The 23,184-nt window shown below is 40.7% G+C and overlaps 1 protein-coding gene across 1 annotated transcript in view; it reads right to left on the bottom strand.

Annotated features, from left to right (window-relative positions):
• The window catches only part of CFAP70 (cilia and flagella associated protein 70), a 1,838,232-nt gene that overhangs the window by 1,299,965 nt on the left and 515,083 nt on the right, over positions 1-23,184 (bottom strand). The window contains exon 7 of the mRNA XM_044079382.1: positions 9,077-9,185. Coding sequence (XP_043935317.1) covers positions 9,077-9,185 — 109 coding nt within the window. The remainder of the gene's footprint in view (positions 1-9,076; positions 9,186-23,184) is intronic.

Here is a 23,184-nt window from a genome sequence, read left to right as displayed (position 1 = left end):
AAAGATTAAAAATTGTTTTCTGACTGACCATAGAACTGCCAGAATCCAATGAAGAAAACACATAGAATCTGGCTAGTGGTACTAATGTGACTGAAGCAGCCTTGGAGCTTAGAAGGTGAAGAATTAGTCTTGCAGATGGCTGCTGGTAGGACAGATGTTATAGGACTTGATGGTGAAGAGATATAATTCTTGAAGGGGGAAGCTTTTCCAAAGCTGCTGTGATGAATTCTAGAGACTGAACTGGTTATTACTTGGAATTTTTTAAAATCACTGTGATCCCCAAGTCTGTGAAGAGCTGGAGCAAGAAGTTCCTAGCTTGAATTAGCAGATTCCTGGTAGGGGCAGTGATGAGCCAGTCGCCCAGGTATGCGAATGCTCATAAACCCTGCAGTTTTAGATGAATTGCCACTACTGCCATGCAGCTGGTGAACACATGGAGGACTGTGGTGAGTCCAAAGGGCAGTGCTCTGAATTAGAAAAGGCTGGATCCCAACCAGAAGAGAAAATACTTCTTGGAGTGCCCATCCATCCTTATGTGGTAGTACACATCCTGTAGATCTATTGAGCACATCCAGTCCTCAGTAATGGAAGAATGGACTGAACCATGACCATCCAGAATTTTGTTTGTTTGTTTAACAAATTTAATTGGCTTAGGTCCAAAATTGGCCTTGGGTCCCCATTTTAATTTGCCATTAAAAAGATTCCTGAATAAATTCTGGATCCTCTCTAGTCTAGAGGACACCTTGAGTGACTTCATTTCTTAGAAGCTTTTTTTTATTTCTGAAGTGATTACTTAATTTTGTCAGTGTGGAACATGAGGAATTATTTTTTGAAGTGATGGAGGTATGTGAAAGGGTAAGACATATCCCCTGATTGCAATCCTCTTCATCTATTTGTCTTGAGTGATGAATGTCCAGGTTGTTAGGTGCAGGGATAAGTGACCCTCCCCCCACGACTGCCTCCAGAGTACAACAGTTGGGAAAACATTCAGAATTACTGGAAAGGCTTCTCTGGGAAAGCACCCCTGAAGCCTCGGGTTTGTGGTCTACCTCACCCTCTTTGGTGGCATCCATTTTGAGAATTCCCCTCTGCCTTGGGGAGCTCCTTCTCCAGAAATGGAGATGAAAAACTCAGATTTCCAAAACCAAGTTCTCTTACTTCCTTTTTGATTTCTGGAGAAAGTCTTTTGAGGAGTAGAAAAATTGATCCCTATGGCAGAAAGGGATTTTCCATCTTTCTCACCTCTGGACATAGTTTCTTTGACTTTGGGACCAAACAAGGTTGAAACATCATAAGGGGAGTTAATGAAAGACATTTTCAATTATCCTGGAAAAACTGCAAAACTGCATCCAGATGTGCCTTTTGATGGAAATGCCTGTACTGGTTGTTCTAGACACACCCTCTGTAGTATTAGAAATAAGGTGCACAAAGGCACTGGAAAGTGATTGGAGGGTAGCCAACTGTGACAAAATAGCTTTTCTTTGATCCACAGAAAAGGCCCCTGACAGAGATTTGGCAACCTCCTGTGTCAATTTTCTCTGAGAGCAAGTAAAGTGTGCCAGGTAATTCAGAGCTCTCACCGAAAATGTGGATGAGGTGAATCTCCCCAATGCATGTGACTCCATGTTAGGTGGATGGGCAGAAGAGCTCTCCCCCACAAGTTCCTTCTTAGCAGCTGCTGCCACTACTATGGAATCTACTGTGGGATTTTACTCCAATGTGGTCTATCTTTAAGAGCTACCAAAAACTTATCAGGCTTCAGGCTTCTTGGGGATAGGTTCAGCTGTGTCTGGTTCTTTTCATGCCTGGGATGAGATCAGTTCTATCATCTTGTTGGCAGGGGAGACCACCAAGAAGTAGATGGGTCAGAAGCAAAAGCTTCAAGAAACACTGATTCCCCTGGAGAATGATGATGGGAAGACCAGCTTATGAAGACTGAGAATTTCTCAGAAAGAGATATCATTAAGGGGGGATCTATGGGAACCCTCTCCTTCATCAAAATCAGTGGATCTGAATTTGCCAGCTTGTGAGAGCAAGCTATGCACATCTTAAAAAGCCAGATGGCTTATCTGACATCTTAACCACAATGAAAACAGTAAAGGAAGAAAGGAATAAGAGTGAAGGGGCTTATTATTCATTTTTTTGTGTACATATAAATAGAGAAAGGACACTAAAGTATGAGATACTATGTAAGAATGCAATAGAAAAGTAGGGCATTTTCTATTATTTTTTTTTTGGAAAACCCCAAATGAAAGAGTGGGGAAAAGACAGAGGGAGGAATAATAAAGATTATACCATGACCCCCCATTAATATTCCAAAACGTGCATGCTGATTGGTCAGCGTGCACATTGTAAATCGACTTATACTAATGGAAAAAGGTCCGGTCGCCCGGACTTTTTCCATTATTATGTCTTTTTTAAAACACTGTCTCGCTATGTTAAAGGAGTTTACCATAGCGAGACAGGTTTTAAAAAAGCAACGGAGATCTCCGTTGCTTTTTTTAAAGCTGTCTTGCTATTTTAAACTTCTTTAACATAGCAAGACAGTGTGTAAAAAGCAATGGAGATCTTGCTTTCTCCATTGCTTTTTTTTTTTAAACCTGTCTCGCTATGTTAAATGGGTTTAACATAGTGAGACAGCTTTAAAATAAGCAACGGAGATCTCCATTGCTTATTTTAAAGCTGTCTCGCTATGTTAAACCCATTTAACATAGCGAAACAGTTTGTAAAAAGCAACGGAGATCTTGCTTTCTCCGTTGCTTTTTTTAAAGCTGTCTCGCTATATTAAACCCATTTAACATAGCAAAACAGTGAAAAGCATGGAGATCTTGCTTTCTCCGTTGCTTTTGCCCACAGCTCTGATGTACTGCGTAGGCATACGCATGCACAGTACATCAGAACTGCCACAGAATACCAGACAGCTGCGGAAAGGGCAGCAAGGAGGCATTATACAATGCCATTATTTAAGAAAAGTAATTATTTTTTTTCTTAAATAATGTCACTGTATAATAGTAATAACCCACTTCTGGGTGTGGGTAATGCTGGGTTTACCCATGGTTGGCTTTGTTTGGCCACTCGGTCTTCGCCCTCGTGACCAAACCACGCCAACCGTAGGTAAATCCAGCATTACCCACACCCAGGTGTTGGTTATTGCTATAATAAAAGTAGAAAACTGCGAAGTAGAAAGTTACTTATCTAGTAGAATTTCTAGTTGTACAATCCTATTTTTCCTGAGCACCTAGATCTGTTCAAGCTCTTCTGATGTCAAATGAAACCACAGGTAACTTGCTCTTCTCACAAGGATTATGGGTAGGGAGAAAATCCTGAGCATCAGATCAAAAGCTTGGAAGTGGCTGTAGCTGGATCTGAGACCCATCCGTTGAGGTATGGACAGAAAAGACAACACCAGATCCCACAAAACTCTGTCATATGGAGAGCCTGTCACATCTATTTAGAGAGACTGTCTGAATGAATTTGATTTCCTCATATGCTGTAAAACATAAAACAGACAGTAACCAGTACTATATATACCTGGCAATAAAAGGCAATTACAGCAGCAGCTGATAGGCAGAATCTACAGTGTCAAACCAGGTACAGAATGTTGACAATATAATGTTGGCTCCATGTCCCTAACATCTGCTTCCCACTGATAGAGTAGGTCAAGGTGGTGCAGCCGCATGTCACTGTACCTGACCTGTGCCTGCACTGCTTGCAAGAGCAAGCAATGCTAAGTTATCACTCAGTGCCCTGGCACACTACTGCCAGACATCAGTCTTATAGAAGGCACCGTCATACTGCCCCAGCAGGTGCTCTCTATAGTTCCATTGTGGCAGGTGGAAGAAGATTTTAGTTTCCTGGCTGCACCAGCTAAGAGTCCTGATGATATCAGTGCTTGAAGAAGCCAAGCCCACTTTGCAAATCAGTAAGAAAATGAAAATGGTTAAGTTGGTATACACAGCAACATACAGTACACATTACATATTACAGGATTTAATGAAAATGTAACTATTGTTCCTTTTTTTGAAGAAAAAAGCCTGTATTTTATAATGTTTACCACTGGCTTAGTAACACAAGACTTTTATAACTTTTAGTATACCAGCTTGTGAATCTTTTGCATTGAAAGAGTATCTGAACACTTTTTTAAAAGGTGTGTACTGTTTCCTTAAAAAGTGGTACTGGTACTCTATTGGTTTTAACAAGACTGTTTAATGGAGTTTTGTTTTCTATAAAAGGAGCGATTTTTTTTTTATGTCATTTGTTCTGATGAAGTCCCATTCTTTTTGGTTACTGGGACAAAAGTGCTTAACATTTCTTATTAAAGTGTTTCCTTTGGTGAGGAGACGCTTTGGATTGTACTTTTTTTCATGTTTCATTCACTAACCATAATGATCAGTCAGTTATTCAGCCCAGGAAGCCTTTATTTATTTCTCAGTGTGTTTCTTTAGCCACCCGTGTTTACGCTGCTTTTCTTTAGTTTAATTTGATAAATATTGTAATGGCTGCGGTTGTATTTGTTTTGAAATTTCAGATTGTTAATGTGGCAAGTATGCAAGTGAGACAGTCAGACAACTGTCTCTGAATTGCATATTTCACTCAATGCACACTGGACCAAGGCAGTGCTTGTGGGTCAAACATGACCATGCACCTGTAGGACTAGCTGCAAAGTACATTGTAAATTTATAGGCAGGTCACAGACTTCTGTAAGAACATGGGTTTATTCAACATGTGTCACAGACCCTTGAGGAGCTAAGGATCAATAGTGGAATGAGATGTGGCTTGTACAGGATGCACCCACTCACACATGACACGCACGTGCACACACACACACACACACACACACACACACACACACACACACACACACACACACACACACACACACACCACTGCGTCATTTGCACCTCAAACATCACCCTGGCATGCCATGAATTTATGTGCATTTATATAGTGATGTTGTGCACTGTCTTAGTGCCTGTTGATTTGCATCACATGAAACCTATAATATGTATTGACAGTTATACCATCACTGGTATGTACTTACCCCTGCATCTGGAAAGCTGGTCTATCCATCTCTGAAAAATCAACCTGTTGTCCCCTACATCCCCAGCAGCTGAAAAACATAAAAGAAGATTATTGCCTGACTTCTGAGGGTGCTGAGTGTGTCAGGGCTCCCAGGTGGTGGATGAAAGAATCACGAATGTTTATACACTTCATCTACAGACACCACTAGGGTCACCTGCTGGGGACCTCTTATGGTGGTCCCTAAAATAAGGTGGATGTCCGACACTGCCTTGCCAGATTGACTGCTGCAACAGGCATCACCCACAAAGGTAAGCAAAGCAAGCACAACTACAAGCACCTGAAGAAGTGTCACCTTGACCTTTTTCTCCTAAGGGAACAGGAGGTTAGAGAAAGAGCCCCTGAGTTCAAAATAAGAACTCATAACAGGTACAGTTTACTGCACTGTACTCTTAACTGCTCAGCCAAATGCAAGGCATGTGACTTGTACACTCTTTCCTTTTCCTTTCTGTTTCTCACCTTTTGATGATGTACAGGACAACAGGCTGACTTTTCAGAGGTGGATGTTACAACTTTCTAGATGCAGGGATAATTACTTACTGGTGACAATCTAACTATATATAGTTTTTTTTTTTTTACCAGTAGACCTGTACATGAGTATTTTGTCACTATTACTGGAAGCTCCCTACTACCAGAAATAAACACCTCCTGGCACAGATGTACTTGACATGCAAGCATCCTTGCTGCCGCACCCACTCAACCTTTATTCATGGGTCCCACTGTCAGGGTAAGGATATAATGCCTGCCTCTGTTTGTCCTTCCAGCATACTGTGTGCCTTAGACTACACCACACCTGTGGCTTTAGCTTTCTAAAGCCACGGGTGTGAGGTAAATTATGTCACATGGTATTGTCCACTGCTATAACATTGTCATCTCTACAGGTTGCACTCATCTGACTGCCTGCCATACTGCATGCACTGCCCCATCTGAGTCTAATGGCAGTGCCAATTCTATTTGGCATATCGTTGGCATGCCTCAAACTTGTTTACATTGCCATGAGATTGGCTTAATGTTTAAGGTGCTTACCTCACAGGCACAAGGTATAGGGTTTGATTCTCATCTTTGAGGGATGCATGGCAAGGCTTAGAAAGGTCCAGTGGTCATTAGCCTAGTATACACCTAATGAACCTATGTACATACATAACATTTTACTTCTACTGGTACTTCTTTACCCGATAGTATTACACAATCTTGCTAATGTTTTCTCCTTTTCTGTTATTTGCTTTGTAATTATCTTCCTGTTATATTTATTTGATATTTGTGGTTTTATTTCTCTACATTTTATGATGGTATTTTATGCAGTGACAGACACAGCTCTGGATGTGGTGAAGCAGCAGTTACCTTTCCATCAGCTTGCTCTGCCATTCCTTGCCTAGCCACCAGATGCCTTCTGGCCTGCCTTTTTACAGGGTGATGAAGATCGTCCGATGGAAGGTGACCTCAAAGGTTCTGTGATGGCTTCCTAAGGTCTGTCATTGGGATGGAAGGGTGTCTGGGATGGAAGAAGGTCATCTCTCCTTCTGGGAACACATCCAGTAGGTCACACTACAGTACTTATCAGGAGCTGGAGTATGTGGATTTAGTGATGGTGGACCAGCAGCTTGACACCAGCACTGGTCACTTGGAGAATGTCATTCTGTATCCAGCAGATTTATACTGCTGTCTAGACTGCCCATTGGGCCATCAGTGGCTGCAGTCACTGGGGAGGGCAGTTACAGAGGTGACTCACCTCTGGCTGGATGCAACACTGAGTAACACAAAAGTTAGCTGCTACCCCACCCCATCTCTCATTATGGTGTTTCCTTTCCTTGTGTTTCACATCCTCCCCAGTGTATAATACAATCCTTCACATCATCACATTGTCTTCCTCTGTCTGTACATCTCCTTTGTGCTCCTTATTTTGCTTCTGCACCTTCTCTGTTGGTCTTTGTTTGTCTGCCCTTGCTGTCATCCTTATACCATATTTCCTGCCCACACATTCCCCTTATGTCCTCCTCCTTCTGCCCTTGTTAAGGAAATATATGGGCATCTGTCCCACAAAAAACCTATTACTTTTCCACCCCTATCCCACTCTTCCCTTCCAGTTATCCTTCTGTGAGTTACTCTGCTTGGTCTTTCCCCATTCTGATTGTCCTGTACACTCATTTCCTTTCCATTAATATCAATAAATTACTAGAGACTTTGCTGAGAAGCCATTGCTATGGTTCTCATATCAGGTGGCTATTGTACCTGTTAAAGCATATTGTCATCTCTAGCTGAAATTCATGTTTACTGGATTCCTTGGGTCATGTTACTGTCAAACAGTGCTTGTTAAGTACTCTGTGTGTTTTTTCGACAGTACATTCCTTTACTGCCTCCTATTACATTGTTAATCAGCTTTGAGACACACTGTGCTACTTCTGTCTGACTAATTAGCTATTACATGTTGCATAACAGATGTTTCTGAAACCCACAGCATATATGTGTTTAAAGCAGTTGGAAAAGCAACAGCATAACTGTGGGTACAATGAGAGCAGATCACTGTGACATTAAATAGTTTACTTCCACCTTCCAATACTTCATCCTGTTTATCTTTTTTATAAGCAGTCCATATTCCTTATGAAAAGAGTCAAATGTTATGTGCCTGACAGGTGCACAAGACTTCTACAACACAAGCCTTATCAGTGTTTTTCCATTCCCTTGAACATTTAGTGGTGTATATGGGGACTATTAGTGTGAAAAGTTATTTCACTTAGAAGAAGCAAATCATATTTAAGGGCTGAAAATTACTCAACAGTAGTTCAGAACAACATTATGAAAATAGACTATTCCTGTTTGGGTAAGAAGGCAGGATAGCTTTACTGCTGTAATGATCTCTCCCTGAAGATCTAATTTTATGGTAATTTTTTTAAGTATAGCTGCACTATCTCCTTGAGAAAGGGTCACTGTAACAATAAATCATTAGATCTGGGTGGTATCTTAAGCAGTGCCATAATTTATTTGGTGGTGGTAACATGACAATGTCCCAAAAGCATGATAGGTTGTCTTGTATTTATCAAGGTACTAATGTCCATGTATTATACATACATCTTTCTATGCAAAATATAGTGGTCTACTGAAGCCATAGAATGCACATAGCAGAATGTATAGCCAAGGTCTGCACAGGTATCTTCCATATTTCCTTAGTGTACTGAACAGATTATGCAAAAGTATTTCTGAAAGAATGGAATATTACATCATTGACATTATTTCCTTTGTTACTATGAGCAGTTCTCTTTAAATGTAACATTTCAAATGGACCAGTATAGAGAAAATGATAAAAGCTACAAGCTGTATAATATGACGTTTAGTGAAAAAGGTATAATATGTATACATTAGTCCATCCAGTACACAGAAATGTGGATTGATGCAAATAATTATTTAAGGAGCGATGGAATGTCATAGATAATTTCCATATGTAGCTATGAATGTATTTACCAAATACTGTCTTTTCTAATGACATGAAAAAGAAAGCTGGTCACAGCAAAGTATAATTTAACAGATCTTTTGAAGCTGTTAATCAGAGATTGAACATAGGATTTAAAATTTAGCATATTTCTTCTTCAAGTAATTATCTGAGTTTATTCTTCTTTTCTTGTGGTATGGAATAACAAAATCCTCATGAATGTTAAGTAGTCTTGAAGACTATACATGATATGAGTAAGAGCAGATATTAGTCCTCCTTTAGCAAGTTTAAGAATAGCAGCAGAATATTATGTGTAGATGGCACTACTTAATTATTAGTAAGAAAATACTCACACCCTTGTTTTCTACCCAGTCTTGAAAAGTAAACATATTTGCATAAATTTGCCATTGCAAGGGTGTAAACTTTATCACACTAAAATCAGTTAGAAAGATACAAATCATATATGGCTTAAATATATGGTAGTATGTTTCCTAAAGAGTAAAACAGCATGTTCAGTACATGCATAAAACCAAGAGCAGGATAGTGTTGTGATTAGACCTCTAGATTTCTTACCTTTTCACCTTTTCCTGGTTTTCCTCCTCCTCCCTTAACTCCAGCAATCTGTGGTATCTTCATGATTTCAATGGGCCAGAACCTGCACTCTGCTATCCTTTTCTGAAAACTAAGAATTTAGCAAATTTCAATTTTAATGCTGAAATTTCAAACAGCATATCATAACGTTAGTTTCTATATTCAGATTATTTGATAAACAGGAACTGTTTGTTTTCTTGTATTTTATATCAATATTATTTTATATTGTGTGTGTGTGTGTGTGTGTGTGTGTGTGTGTGTGTGTGTGTGTGTGTGCGTGCGTGCACTATATATGGATGTATACTGTTGCACTGAGTTGTCAGTTTATCAAACCACAAAACAATCAAAACTCATTCTAGTGAGCGTAGGAAATGTGAATTAACCTAGGTTCTGCTTGGAGGGCAAATCCATTATCACTTGTTTTATAGTTTGAAAAACCTAGGAAATAAACATTAACATGGGCACTGCAAGGGGGATAAAAGGACAAGTACATTAGTGCTCATTTCCTAGAGTTGTTAGAATGAGTTTTGATAGTAGCACTTTCCATATTTGTTTTATTTTTATTTAACTGTAAGCTTAAATTGAAGCAGATTTTTTGACTGTTCGCAGTTAGCCATTTTATCTTTCAGTTTTTATATAATAACCCATCCATCACAGTCCCAATTCCTCCCCATTCACAGTGCTTGATCCTTATCCCCTCCTCCCCAGTGACACAGACTGGATCATTCCTGCAATATCAGAAAAGTAACTGTCTGCTTTTCATGGCTCTTACTTTCTTGATACCCAGGAAAAGTTGGAATTTTGACCTGGAATGAGACAGACACATGGACAACATTAAAAAAAAAAATCAAAGTAACTCAAAACACTATTTTTTCTCCAGTAAGCAGCCACATAGCAAGTAATTCAGTAGACAGCATATACTGCCAGGGGTCACCCACTACTGTGGAGACAGTTCATCAACAAAGCTAGAATTTATGATTTTTTTCATTTCAGTCTAGTGTAGGCAGGGAGTGCAAGTCCGTCACCATTATCAACAACAATTTTTTTCCTATTTTCTACATGAGGTCGGGGTGCCATGTCAACTGTTGCCACCTCTCTCAATTCAGTGCCACTTTCCTACCTTCTTTGCAAATCATTCCTGACTGTTGCAGATCTTCTCTCGTATAATCCATCTATTTGTCCAATCTCTTTGCTAAATTTCCTTTCTTTCCTCTTTTCTTCTTCTTTTTTCTCCCAAACATTCTTGACCAATCTGTCTTCTACTTTCCTGTACATGTTCCCAAGCTACCATCTCTTTGACCTTCTCTGCAAGTGGAGCTACTCTGCTTCTGCTCAATGTCATAATTTCTTAATTTATTCCACAATGAGCATCCCGCAACCCATCTCATGTACTTTGCCTCTATCACCTCTGGCTATCTCGACTGCTCTGCCTTCACTGCCCAGGTTTCTGTACTATACAGAAGTCCCGGTCACACCAGTGTATTACACACCTTACCTCTCAGCTTCATTGTCATTCTTCTGTCACACATCACTCCTGAAATTCTGTACCAGCTGGCTGCAGCTAAAAATTTGGATGGGGCCAGTATTAACAATACAAAGTATAAAGCCATGCGTTGTTTCAATTGCCTTCTTGTGGGGGTCGTATATATCATACGTTGTGGGTGCACACCCACTAGGTGGTATATAGGACAGACAAAGAGAAAGGCCAAGAGTCATGTGATGGAAGATTTGGGCGACATCAGAAATGGCAGGATTGAAAATCCTGTAGCTAATCACTTCCACATAGCTCATGGGGGTTCTGATGGTAGTTTGTTTTTTAGCATTTTAGCTAAACCCCTTTGTAGACAGGATGGTGAATTTTTAACCAATTTATTGCAGTTGGAACAAAATTGATTATATCCCAAAGGTTTAAATCAGGAACTTAACAGCTACATTTCTTAGACAGATAAAGGTTGTATTTGGATAAACTTGAAAGTAGTTTTTTGTTTATTTTTTGTGGAATAACACAGTGTATTATTGTAAATAGTACTGTTTATTCAAGTATGAAGTTAGTTTTTGCCGTCCGTGTGCCAAGAAACATTAAAAGCATTTCATGCAGTATATTTTATGTAGTTTGGAACAAGCGGGGTTAACTTTTAGAATTTCTGTAATTAATTGGGTGATGTCATTTTGAATTGATGTACTGATTACATAATTGAATGCATTTGCTATATAAGATGACTTGGGATGTTGTGAAAATCATTGACTTGAAGGCACCTATCAGAGGTACCAGGAAGCACTATTAAAATTTTTGCTACATACCTGCGTGTTTGGTGTGTTCGTTTTCAGCTTCAGAGGTTACAGCTATTTGTTTTTTGTTTTTTTGTTTTTTGCAGCTCTTACCCAGGCTTCCATCTCTTCATTCAGACATCCCTTCCCTGTTAACTTTTTCCATTATTTTCCCTTATATCTCCATTTTCAGCAGATTTTGATTTCCCCCATTTGTTGCCTTAACAACTGCCTTGTCTCTATTCAGTTTTATCCCATGGGCTGTCAGTTTTGCATTCAACTGAAGCTCCTGTTCAGAGTCTGCATGTAGTGCCACATCATTTGCAAACAACAAATCAATAAAGCTGTTGTTTGCAAACAGCAGATTTATTGATCTCTCCCCTCTGACCTGTTTGCTAATGTAGTCCATCACCAGTATGAACAGCAGTGTGAGCAAAGCTGAACCCCGCTGTAGAACCATTCTCACTGTCATTGGATCTTTGTACATAGCATGCACTAATTGCATGACTGCACAACACAGCTTTCTTGGGACCTTATCACATGCTTTCTTCAAGTCTAGGAATGCCCAGTTGGACTCTTTCTTCATTTCTAACTTCTTCTCCACTTTCTGTCTAACTGCATACATCGGGTTGGTTCTGCTGCATCCTGACCTGAATCCAATCTGCCCAACCCTCATCTTACCTTTTACTACTCTGCTTATTCATTTATCATTTGTCCTCTCCAGCACTTTCATGCAGTGTGACAAACATTTGATATTTCTGTATTACCCACAGTTGTGAATGTCCCCTTTATTACTGTACAGTGGCACTAGAATGCCTATTCTCAAGTACTCTGGGATGCACCTTTCTCTCCATACTTCTGAGAGTACCCTCAGAGGCCATTTCTTCCTTAACTCATCCAACATCTTGAACATATCTGCCATGACTCCATCTGAGCCTGCTGCCTTTCCTGACTTCATTTTCCTTAGTGTTGTTATTCCTCCTTCTAGGGTGGACTCTTCTTCCTCTTTTCATTGAAGGCTATGTATGGAGCTGTACAGCTTCTGTAGGCTGCTCTTCGTTTAGAAGCTGCTGGAGAGTACAGTTGTGTAAGTAAATTTACCATAACAGAAGACACTCAGATGATTACTACTGCAGTAGCCTTAGCTATATGGGTTATATCCTGGATAAGATATAACAGCCAGCCAGCTTCTATGACACCCTCCACATGTTCAAACTGTTTACAGCTTGAATAAAGTTAAGGAAAACCAATGGTTTGGCACTAAGCCCTTCAGAGCGTTCTTGCCATCTGAAAGAGGGAGGCTAGAACCCTGAAAAGGCCAATGCTAGGCAAGTAAAAAATCTAAGTCTTCACCCTGACAACAAAAAATATGCAAAAATACGGGAGGGGAGAAGGAAGTGCCTACTGCCTCAGTGAAAAAAAAATGGCGGCGCCCAGGGAGGCTGCAGCTTTGTTAGCTCATCAGGGAGAAATTATTATTTCTTCTTTTGCACACAAAAAATGAAAAATTTCCTTTCCAGACGTCTTTATGTGGATACAATTACTTATACCAGAAGGAAATTACTGGAAATTAAACGGATTACTAGAAAGAGCTCCTGGCTTGAATCTCTGTTGTCTGAGGAGTACTGGATCTCTGCATTTTAAACAGGAATGCCATCAAAACTTTGAAAGTTCACAAGGATGGTTCTGCAATGCCCCGGAGCAGCTACAAAAGGAAAAGATGTGAAAGAACTAGAAAGAGAGGCTGCAGAGGTGGAACTGCTGCTAAACTGAAGAGAACCACCCCCCCCACCCCCACAGGCCTGCATTACCTTCAGTATTACTTGTAAATGTCTGCTCACTGGATAATAAGATGGACTATCTGAGAATGGAGCTCACAAAAAATAAGGTTAGGGACACTTTTTTTTTCATTTTCTCTGAAACTTGGCTGCATAGTAACATTCGTGACAAAGCTGTGAACCTAGATGGGCTAACTCTCTTTAGAGCAGATGGATATAAAGCACAGAGTGGTAAAGCTAAAACTGGTGGTGTATGCATCTATGTTAATAACAGATGGTGTAAAGTCTGTACGCTGGTTTAATCAGGCTGCTCCGAGGAGGTGGAAATATTGATACTAAAATGCAGACCTTTCTATGTACCAAGGGAAATCAGCAGGATATATGTCACAGCAGTGTACACTCCCTCCCCCAGTGCTAACACCACTGAAGCTCAAAATAAAGTCCATAATATTATCTGTGAGCTGCAAAGCAGAAATACAGAATTGCACATGTGATAGCAGGTGATTTCAACAGAGCTGACCTTAAGGAAGTGCTACCCCATTTTTTATCAGCATGTGGATTTCCCCACCAGACAGGAGAATACCTTAGACAAAACTTACAACAATATTAAAAGAGCCTTTAAAGCTAAGAAGCACCCCAACATACGCAGCTCTGATCACACTGCCATCCTGCTTTTGCCTGCCTATAGGACAGCTTTGATCAGATTAAAACTGACAACTAAAAACATCACAGTCTGGCAAGGAGGGTTCCATGGATTGTCTTCAGGTCTGTTTCAATTCCACCTGCTGGGGGGTCCTCAAAGAAGCGGCTACGCACAACCTCCAGTTAGACATAGACACCTATACCGAATTAGTTTTTGCCTACATAAATAAATGTGTGGAGGATGTAACTACCAAGAAAGCCATCACTATAAGAGCTAATCAGAACCCCTGGCTCACCAGGAATGTCTATGAGCTACTGAGGGAAAGAAACACAGTCTTCAAGGCAAATGACAAAGAAAGATTAAAGGCAGCTAGGTTATATCTGAAAAGGGGCATCAGAGAGGCAAAGAGGGAATATGGGAGGAAAATTCAGATCCGCTTCCAAGACATGAGGGGACACAAGAAGCCTATGGCAGGCGATACAGCAATTCATGGACTATAAGACCAAAACACCCCAATGTGATGACAGGTTGGAATTTCTGAATGAACTGAACTTCTCCTTTGGCAGATCTGAGGAGAATACTACTGTACTTTCCAAAACAATTACTGACAAAGAGGAGATAGTGCTCACCTTAAACACTGAGGAAGCGAGACTTCAGCTTAAGAAGGTGAATCCTAGGAAGGCTGCTGGACCAGATAACACACCTGACAAGGTGTTGGAGTGTGCTGATCAGTTATGTCTGGTACTGACAGAAATCTTCAACTCGTCCCTTGCTATGGAGAAAAAGTTCCCTTGCATTTCAAGGAAACAAGTATTGTCCCACTTCTGAAGAAACCCACCCCTACCTGCCTCAATAACTTCAGACTGGTCACCTTAACTTCAGATGTCATGAAGTGCTTTGAGAGGATTGTGAAGAAACATCTATCTGCGAGTCTGCCTAAGTCCTTCGTTCCTCTCCAGTTTGCTTACCAGGCAAATAGATCGACTGCAGATGTGATATCAGTCACACTACACCTTGCACTAAAACACCTGGAAGGGAGGAACAACTACGTATGGCTGCTATACATCGACTTCGGTTCTGCGTTCAACACTGTGATACCGATGCAACTGGTGGATAAGCTCATGAAACTCAGGATAAATAAGCAACTATGTAACTGGACTCTTGGCTTTCTGACTGGTAGACCCCAATGGACATGCGCTGGAAACAACACCCTTAATGCATAATGCTGAATACCGGGTGTTCCCCAAGGTTGTGTGCTCAGCCCCTTGCTCTTCACCATTCTCACCAATGACTGTACTTCAAAATATAACTCAAACCATATTATAAAATTTGCTGATGATGCCACAGTTGTGGGTCTTATTAGTGGTGGGTATGAACATAACTACAGGAATAAGGTGAACACTTTGATTGCCTAGTGTGACAGGAACAATCTGGACCTGAATGTTAATAAGACCAAAGAAATGATTATGGACTTCAGGAGAAAGGCAACAGTTCACCAGCCACTCACTATCAAAGGGGAGGTAGTAGAGAAAGTCAAAACAGCCAAGTTACTTGGCCTTCACATCTCAGATGACCTCTCCTGGACTGTTAATTCCAACCATATAGTCAGGAAGGCTCAACAGAGGCTTCACCTCCTGAGAAGGCTCAAAAAGGCCAGTCTCCCACTGTCTGCTCTTACCACTTTTTACAGGGACACTATCGAGAGCATCCTCACTAGAAACTTATAGCTTGGTTTGGCAACTGCACAGTTACTGAAAAGAAGAAACTACAGAGGGTGGTGATGGTGGCTCCCTTCTATTCTGGATCTCTTCTTTACAAGACCAAGAAAGACAACATACAAAATACTAGCTGGTTCAACCCATTCATCCCACAGCTGGTTCTCACAACTTGCATCTGTAAGGAGGTACTGCAGCTTCTGCTGTAGGACTACCAGATTCAGGAACAGTTTGTATCCTATGGCTGTGAGACTTATTAACTCGGACACCAACCATAATACCTGATACACTGAAGCCTCTTTTTTTTTTATTTAATCCTGCTGCTCTGAGCAATTACCGCCAGTATTACTATTACACAGTATGATGGCTATACTGAGTCACATATAAGGTTAACAAGTGCAATACAGTAACTAAACAGCTGCTATTCACTAGTCTCTATTTACTCTCTATCTTAATGGTGAAAGGGTTTAGTGGTGAGTATTTATTTTTTATTTATTAATCATCATTGAATAATGGGTATTGAGTGTTTTTATGTAATGAGAACTACCTCTTGCATGTCAGACATGTTATTTTCTTTCTTATGTTATTCTCCGATACAGCTGTATCCATATTATTTGCACTGCATTTATCTCATGAGCTAACATTTGTAATTTTGTTTAGGCTGCACTTGTGTGGTCCTAAATGACAATAAAATTTTTTTGAATCTTTTGATTATTCAAACGTCTACTGTTGTGGTATGTTTACTTACACAACTGTACTATGTTCATCATTTGATCACTGCTGCAGTAACCTTAGTTATATGGGTACACTGCCATAGCTTAAAATGACTGGGAGGAGGAAGAATGAAGATCTAGGAGCCCTTGGAGAATGGTCCTAGCAAAGTCTGTTCTGGAGCTGTAAAATGATTCTAGGTTTTAGGGTGTTTTAAATGTATGTACAGAGGACCAAGTTGTTATTTCCAGAATACATCTAGAATCCAACCATGTCCATTAAAAATGCCATAGATAAAGCCGCTGCCCTGGTAGAGTAAGCCTTGGCTCTGCCTGGAACTGTTTTGTTGTGGTAGGCATAGCAAAAATGTAATAGCATGAGACAACTATTTTAAAATAGTCGGCTTTGACACAGGTCGTCATTTTTTCTTACCTTCACAAAAAATAAATGAATAATAATAAATAAATAAATAAATGCATAAAGTATCTTTATTTCCTCCTGCCCCATCCCTGGCTGCTGTGCACTCCCTGCCTCTGGTTGCTTCTACTCTTTGTGTTCCTGCCTGTCTCTGCACTTGTCTGTCTGAAGTACCCTGCGTGGATGAAACAGAACCACAGTCCTGAATTCCACCATAGCCTATCTGCTCTCTGGGAGCCACTTTTTTCCCTGAAAGAACTTCCATGAAACTTTTTGTTCCTGCCTGTCCCTGCACTTATCTATTTGAAGTGCCCTGTGTGGATGAAACAGAACCAGTCCTGAATTCCACCATAGCCTATCTGCTCTCAGAGAGCCAATTTTTTCCCTGAAAGAACTTCCATGAAACTTAAACAGAACCACAGTCCTGAATTCCTCCATAGCCTATCTGCTCTCTGAGAGCCAATTTTTCCCCCTGAAAGAATTTCCATGAAAGTATGTCTTGTAATGGTGTTTTTGCTTAATATTACTACATATATTGAAGTACCTCTGTTAGGTTAAGCAACTCTTCCCACCAGGTTAGCCAGCAGCCACATCCCCTGTTTTCCTAGCATTAACTTAACCCTAACTCCTCCAACCTCAAGGTTGCCCTAGCTCCTTGTCCCCCACCCCCACTAATTACCTAACCAGGATCTCTCCTGTCACTACCCTGGCCTGTTATCCCCCTTGGGGATCATCTTCTTTTGCATCTCTCTTCCTGCTATTAGTGTGTGGCCACTACGTGGCACCTTACTCATAGCCTTCTGACCCCCTTCTTTCCTTTCCCTCTCATTACCTGCTTCTGCTGATATGAGTGTCTATCCTTATTTTCTGCTTACCATTTGCTCTCCTCAAGTACTATCCCCCTAGATTCTATCTCACTCTGCACTCCTTGGACATCCAAAGTCCATCCCTGAAAGCCTCTAAACTTTACCCCACATCCCTACTTACTTACTTACTTTCTAATTTCTCACTCTTACTGATTGTTTACCTTGTCTTCTCTTCCACTACCTGGTTCTACCCACTGCGTTCGCCCTACAAGTTCACTCTGCTCCCCTACCCTACCCCCAAATCCCAGCCCCAGTGCTCATACACTTATACATCACTGGCCACTCCCCTTCACCTAATTATCTAATTACCTCATTATATACCACAGAACAGTAAAAACATACTCACCCATACCCTCACTACTCTTCACACTACTAGCCATACTGTACTAGCTCTCTACAATCTAGCTCTTTAACTCAACCACTTTCTCTCACCTCTCTCTTTCCTCCTTCCTACCATGCCCTCATTGCATCAGCCTAAACCTACAAACATGTTCCTCTTTCTTGCTACAACACACCTACTACTCATACCCTATATGCTTACTGTATATGAAACCCTACACCTCACTCCATCCCTCTCTCCACTAAGACAAACATCATCTTTCATCCAATCTACTTCCCACAACCATGGCTAATATCACCGCTACCTCAACCTACCTCTCCCCAAAGTATCACAGGCTAGCCCATATTACTCCCCAACAAGCCAGAAAATCACAATATATTCTCTACAAACTCCTTAACCTCTCACTTATTTTTCAACAACACCCTTTACTTCATGGTGATATTCATCCCAATCCAGGACCTAATAATAGCACCCTTCTAGATGTTCTGTGTTTAACAGAAACCTGGCTCAAACCAGGAACGAAGAACAATGAAGTTATCCCCCCAGGGTTATAATATCAGAAGATTGAACTGTATAACTAAAAAGGGTGGAGGGGTAATACTGTAAAAATCTGAGCTAAACGTGTCTGTAGTAGACCTACAAATACCCTTAGACAATAATGCAGAACTTTTTTGCACTAAACTTCAGGTTAATAACACCAAATATATTTACATAATCTGTTCTTACCTACCCCCCAGGCAATAACATCAACTCCCTTGAAAATATTCTCTGCTGGCTCTCTTCTTCCCTCCCTCAAGAAACCATAGTACTTGGTGACTTCAATATAGACTGGAATTGCTGTATCTCTAACAAACCATCAGCCCATATAAACCTGTATGGCTTTATTCAAATTATCACCACCCCTACCAGAATCCATAAACCCAGTGGGAAAGAGAGTACCTTAGAATGGATCCTAGTGAAAAAACATTCCCTCACTTATATAGCAGACACCCGCCTAGACGATATTAGCGACCACTTCCTAACCTATACAATTAGGCAAAAAACTTTCATCCCTAACCTAACAACCTTTAAAACTACAAAAAACAAAAAACGCTTTAATTCCGAAAGATTCCAAGCTGAGCCACTAGTCTGTGACTGGTCTCCCTTAAAACAACTCCCCCTTGAGGAAGCCGTATCCTATTTTAATTTCAAATTCTTACAAATACTAGAATACCATGCCCCTAGTTGGTCCATTAGAACCAGAAGTACAGCTGCTCCATGGCTAACTAAAGAGACAGGATGCAGAAACCTATTAAGAAATAAGATCTGGTCTGAATGGAGAAACACTAAAAACCCAACTGATCACCAGAACTACAAACACTGTAGAAATACCACAAAAAAATGGATTCTCCCTGATAAAAAAAAATACTTCCTTAAACTCCAAGACAAACATCAACAAACCCCACAAACCTTATGATCAGCTATTAATAGACCTTTACACCTAGGCTACTTCAAGACACCAACCCCCTCAGGTCTCTCCTTAACTAATCCTAAGGAGATTGCTGACACATTCAACACCTTATTTACTGAAACTGTACAATCTCTTGCTAGTTCCTTGCCTCCTGTCAGCTCTACCTTCACTTTCCCCATGACTAGCAAACCCCCCACCTTTCAACTAAATCCAGTGCCTACATCTCTCATCTTTACCCTACTGACTAAACTTAAACCATGTACCCCATCAGCAGATCACCTACCACCTGAATATCTGCAAATCACATCTAAAGTTCTCTCCTATCCTGTTTCTATACTAATCAACAGATCCATTACTGAAGGTTCTATTCCATCTCTCTGGAAAATTTCTCACATAATCCCACTTCATAAGAGTGGTAACTCCACCGAAATGTCTAACTTTCGCCCCATAGCCCTACTCTCCCCTCTAGCCAAAATAATGGAAAAATGTATCCACCTCCAACTACTTGAACACCTTCTCCAAAATAACCCTCTATCAGATGGTCAACATGGCTTTAGGCCTCACCATAGTACTACTATAGCACTACTACAGCCCTACTATCCTTCACCGACTGCATCAACATACATCGTAACAACAGGCTCTCCACAGCACTAATCTTAGACCTATCAAAAGCCTTTGATATGGTAAACCATCAACTACTACTAGACATACTAAAACAACTCTCTCTCAACTCTCACGCTTTAAGATGGTTCAAGTCCTACCTAGAAAACAAGCTGTCCTCTGGGACAATAACCTTTCCACTCTTCTTCCTATTACTCTTGGGGTCCCACAAGGCTCCATCCTGGGACCTCTACTTTTCTCTATATTCATCAATGATCTAAAACTAAATATTCCTCAAGCCACCTGCATACAATATGCAGACGATTCCACGCTAGTGTGTGCTGCCACCTCATCTGCTGAGCTCCAAAACATTACCCAGACAGTATTTAACTCAGTTGAAACATGGTTCTTGCAACATTGCCTCCTACGTACCGCTAAAAAAACTAAATTACTGTTATTTACTCCTTCACTAAAGTCTCCCCCTATTGATCTCGCTGTTAAATCTAGCAATGGTACTGTAATTGTACCTGACCCGATCACCAAACTTCAAGGCGTAACAATTGACCAACATCTTAACTTTGACAATCACATTAACACCACTATTAAAACAGTTAATAGAAAACTTGGCTCACTCTATAGGATTAAATCCTTCCTTACCTCTGAAGCCAGAACCACCATCGCCCATACCCACCTTATTTCTACCATCCTCTATGCTTCATTTATTTATACTAATCTTTCCAACTCAAACCTAAGCAAACTCGCAACTTCCTATAATAACATTGCTTGATTTGCCACAGGTTCACCATATAGAATACATCAGTGTATAAATCTCAAACAGCTAGGTTGGCTAGAACTCCAAAACCAGCTTCTATTTCAACAAGTTATAATTTCCCATAAGATACTCTTTCATCCTAACAATACTCCTATTCTCAAAAGCCTAATCTCTCCCTACAGAAACCTCACTACCCTTCGCTCTGCAAATAAATTACAAGTAAACATCCAGAAATCCTATAATAAAGCAGGGGATTCCCTTTTCTCTAATTCCGTGGGTAAGGTTTGGAATAGACTCCCCACCTACCTACAACTTCTTCCATCATTATCACTTTTTAAGCACCAACTAAAACTACTCCTTAAGGCACAATGGCTATGCCCTTGTACTAACCCTGATTAACACTAACTGTATAGCATACTGACTATTTTTCTCCCTTCCCAACCATCCATCTAGTAAGATGACTTAGCATCCTCTCACTAAATGATCTTGTACATATGCCATCTATGTTATTTGTGTGAGAATTTTGGTACAAACAAAATAATTACTTAGGGTCTTTCATCTCTTCCCTACCACTCCACGGAATGTAATTCAACCTATATACCTCAGTCAAATTGTTTCCACATCTAGCATATTGCCACAATCTGCAAACATATCTTTTGGATGCTACATTCTATTTTGTTGCCTGTATCAACCCATATGCTCAAGTCCACACAAGTATGGGCATAAAATATGTGTGAGTTGTGCGTTCATGTATTATGTGTGTAAGCCTACAGCAATGTTTTATTCAGTCATTTTTTAGCTTTATGTGCATAGACTGTTTTTTCATGTAGAGGGTTATTTTGGAGAAGTTGATCAAGTAGTTGGAGGTGGATACATTTTTCCATTATTTTGGCTAGAGGGGAGAGTAGGGCTATGGGGTGAAAGTTAGACATTTCGGTGGAGTTACAAACTTCATGACACCCATGCAGATGGGAGCTGAAAGTTCAACTGCTGAATCCTGCACTAAGGCACCCATGCATAAATCGTGCCATCCCAAATAGAACCAAGATGCTCTCATCCAAAAAAAAGAAGCCAATCTGGTGGTCCCCTGCCATAAACAAACTTTACAACAAAAGGAAGAAACTATTGCAGAAAACAGGAAAATCCCAGGATGCAAAAAACTTCCTTACCAGCCTCAGTAAGAAACTGAGATCCCTCATAAAATCCTCCAAAGTTAGTTACGAAAATAAAATTGCCAAAGATTCCAAAGACAACAACAAGGCATTCTATAACTATGTCAAGAATCTAAATGGCAATGCTCAGATCCGCTCTGAGCTAAAACAGAATGGCATTAAATATACTAATCCCAAGGATATTGCCAATATCCTGGCAGATCGATTCAGTGCCAACTTCACCCCCCTCTCACCCCCTAAATGGCCCATCTCAATACCGGAAGATTGCCAAATTCCGGTAATAATGACCACACAGGTAAAAAACACACTCTCCAAAGCTAAGAATACAGCATCCATGGGACCAGATGACATCCCGGGTTGTGTACTACATGAACTACAATATGAACTGGCACCTCATCTATTTGTCATGTTTAATCATAGCCTCACCTCAGGTTTTGTGCCCACTGAGTGGCGCACAGCTATAGTTATCCCACTCCACAAGGGGGGATCCACCTTGGATCCCGGAAACTACTGTCCCATCAGTCTGACAAGCCTTATCTGCAAGGCCATGGAGCATATTATCATGGAACTTATAAACAAAGACATTGTCAACCTTCAAACACTGGACCCCACCCAGTTTGGGTTCGTGAAGGGCCGATCTTGTCTCCTGAACTTGACTGACTTCTTCGAATCAGTCTCCAGAGCCATGGACAAGGGTAAGGTGGTCCACACAGCCTATCTAGACTTTCCAAGGCCTTTGACACCATCCCCCACTCTGGAATCATAGATAAACTTACTAAGCTGGGCATTAATCCCTACGTCACCCAATGGGTTGCTAACTGGCTTACTGACAGAACCCACACTGTAAAGGTAGCCGACTCCAAATCCAGCTCCAGACAAGTGACAAGTGGAGTACCTCAGGGTGCAGTCCTGGGACCGCTCTTGTTTGGCATCTACTTCTCTGAAGTACAGGCCAACACTAAGGGACTCTGGATAACAAAGTTTGCAGATGACTGCAAACTGGGAGCCATTATTGAATCCCCAAATGATGTGGATACTCTACAAAAGGGCCTTACAGAAACAGATGCTTGGTGCCAGAGCCATGGGCTCAAGCTCAGTGCCAAGAAATGTATAGTTATCCCCTTTGGGAAAAAACATGTATCCATGAATTACCATATAGGTGGCAGTACACTAAACACCGAAAGTTTGATAAGAGACTTAGGGACACAGGTGGACAATGGTCTCACCTTCGATAACCACATCGCCACAACAGTCAGGAAATTCTTCTATATTGCACACCTCATCACTAAGGGCTTTTCATCCAGAAAAAAGGAGGTCATTGTCCCACTGTACTCATCCCTCATTAGACCCATTATAGA

The sequence above is a fragment of the Protopterus annectens genome, chromosome 8.part0 (genome assembly GCF_019279795.1).
Source record: "Protopterus annectens isolate FY-2018-M chromosome 8.part0, PAN1.0, whole genome shotgun sequence".
NCBI classification, from domain to species: domain Eukaryota; kingdom Metazoa; phylum Chordata; order Ceratodontiformes; family Protopteridae; genus Protopterus; species Protopterus annectens.
Note: the sequence above shows the minus strand (reverse complement) of the source record. Positions and strands in the feature narration are given on the sequence as shown.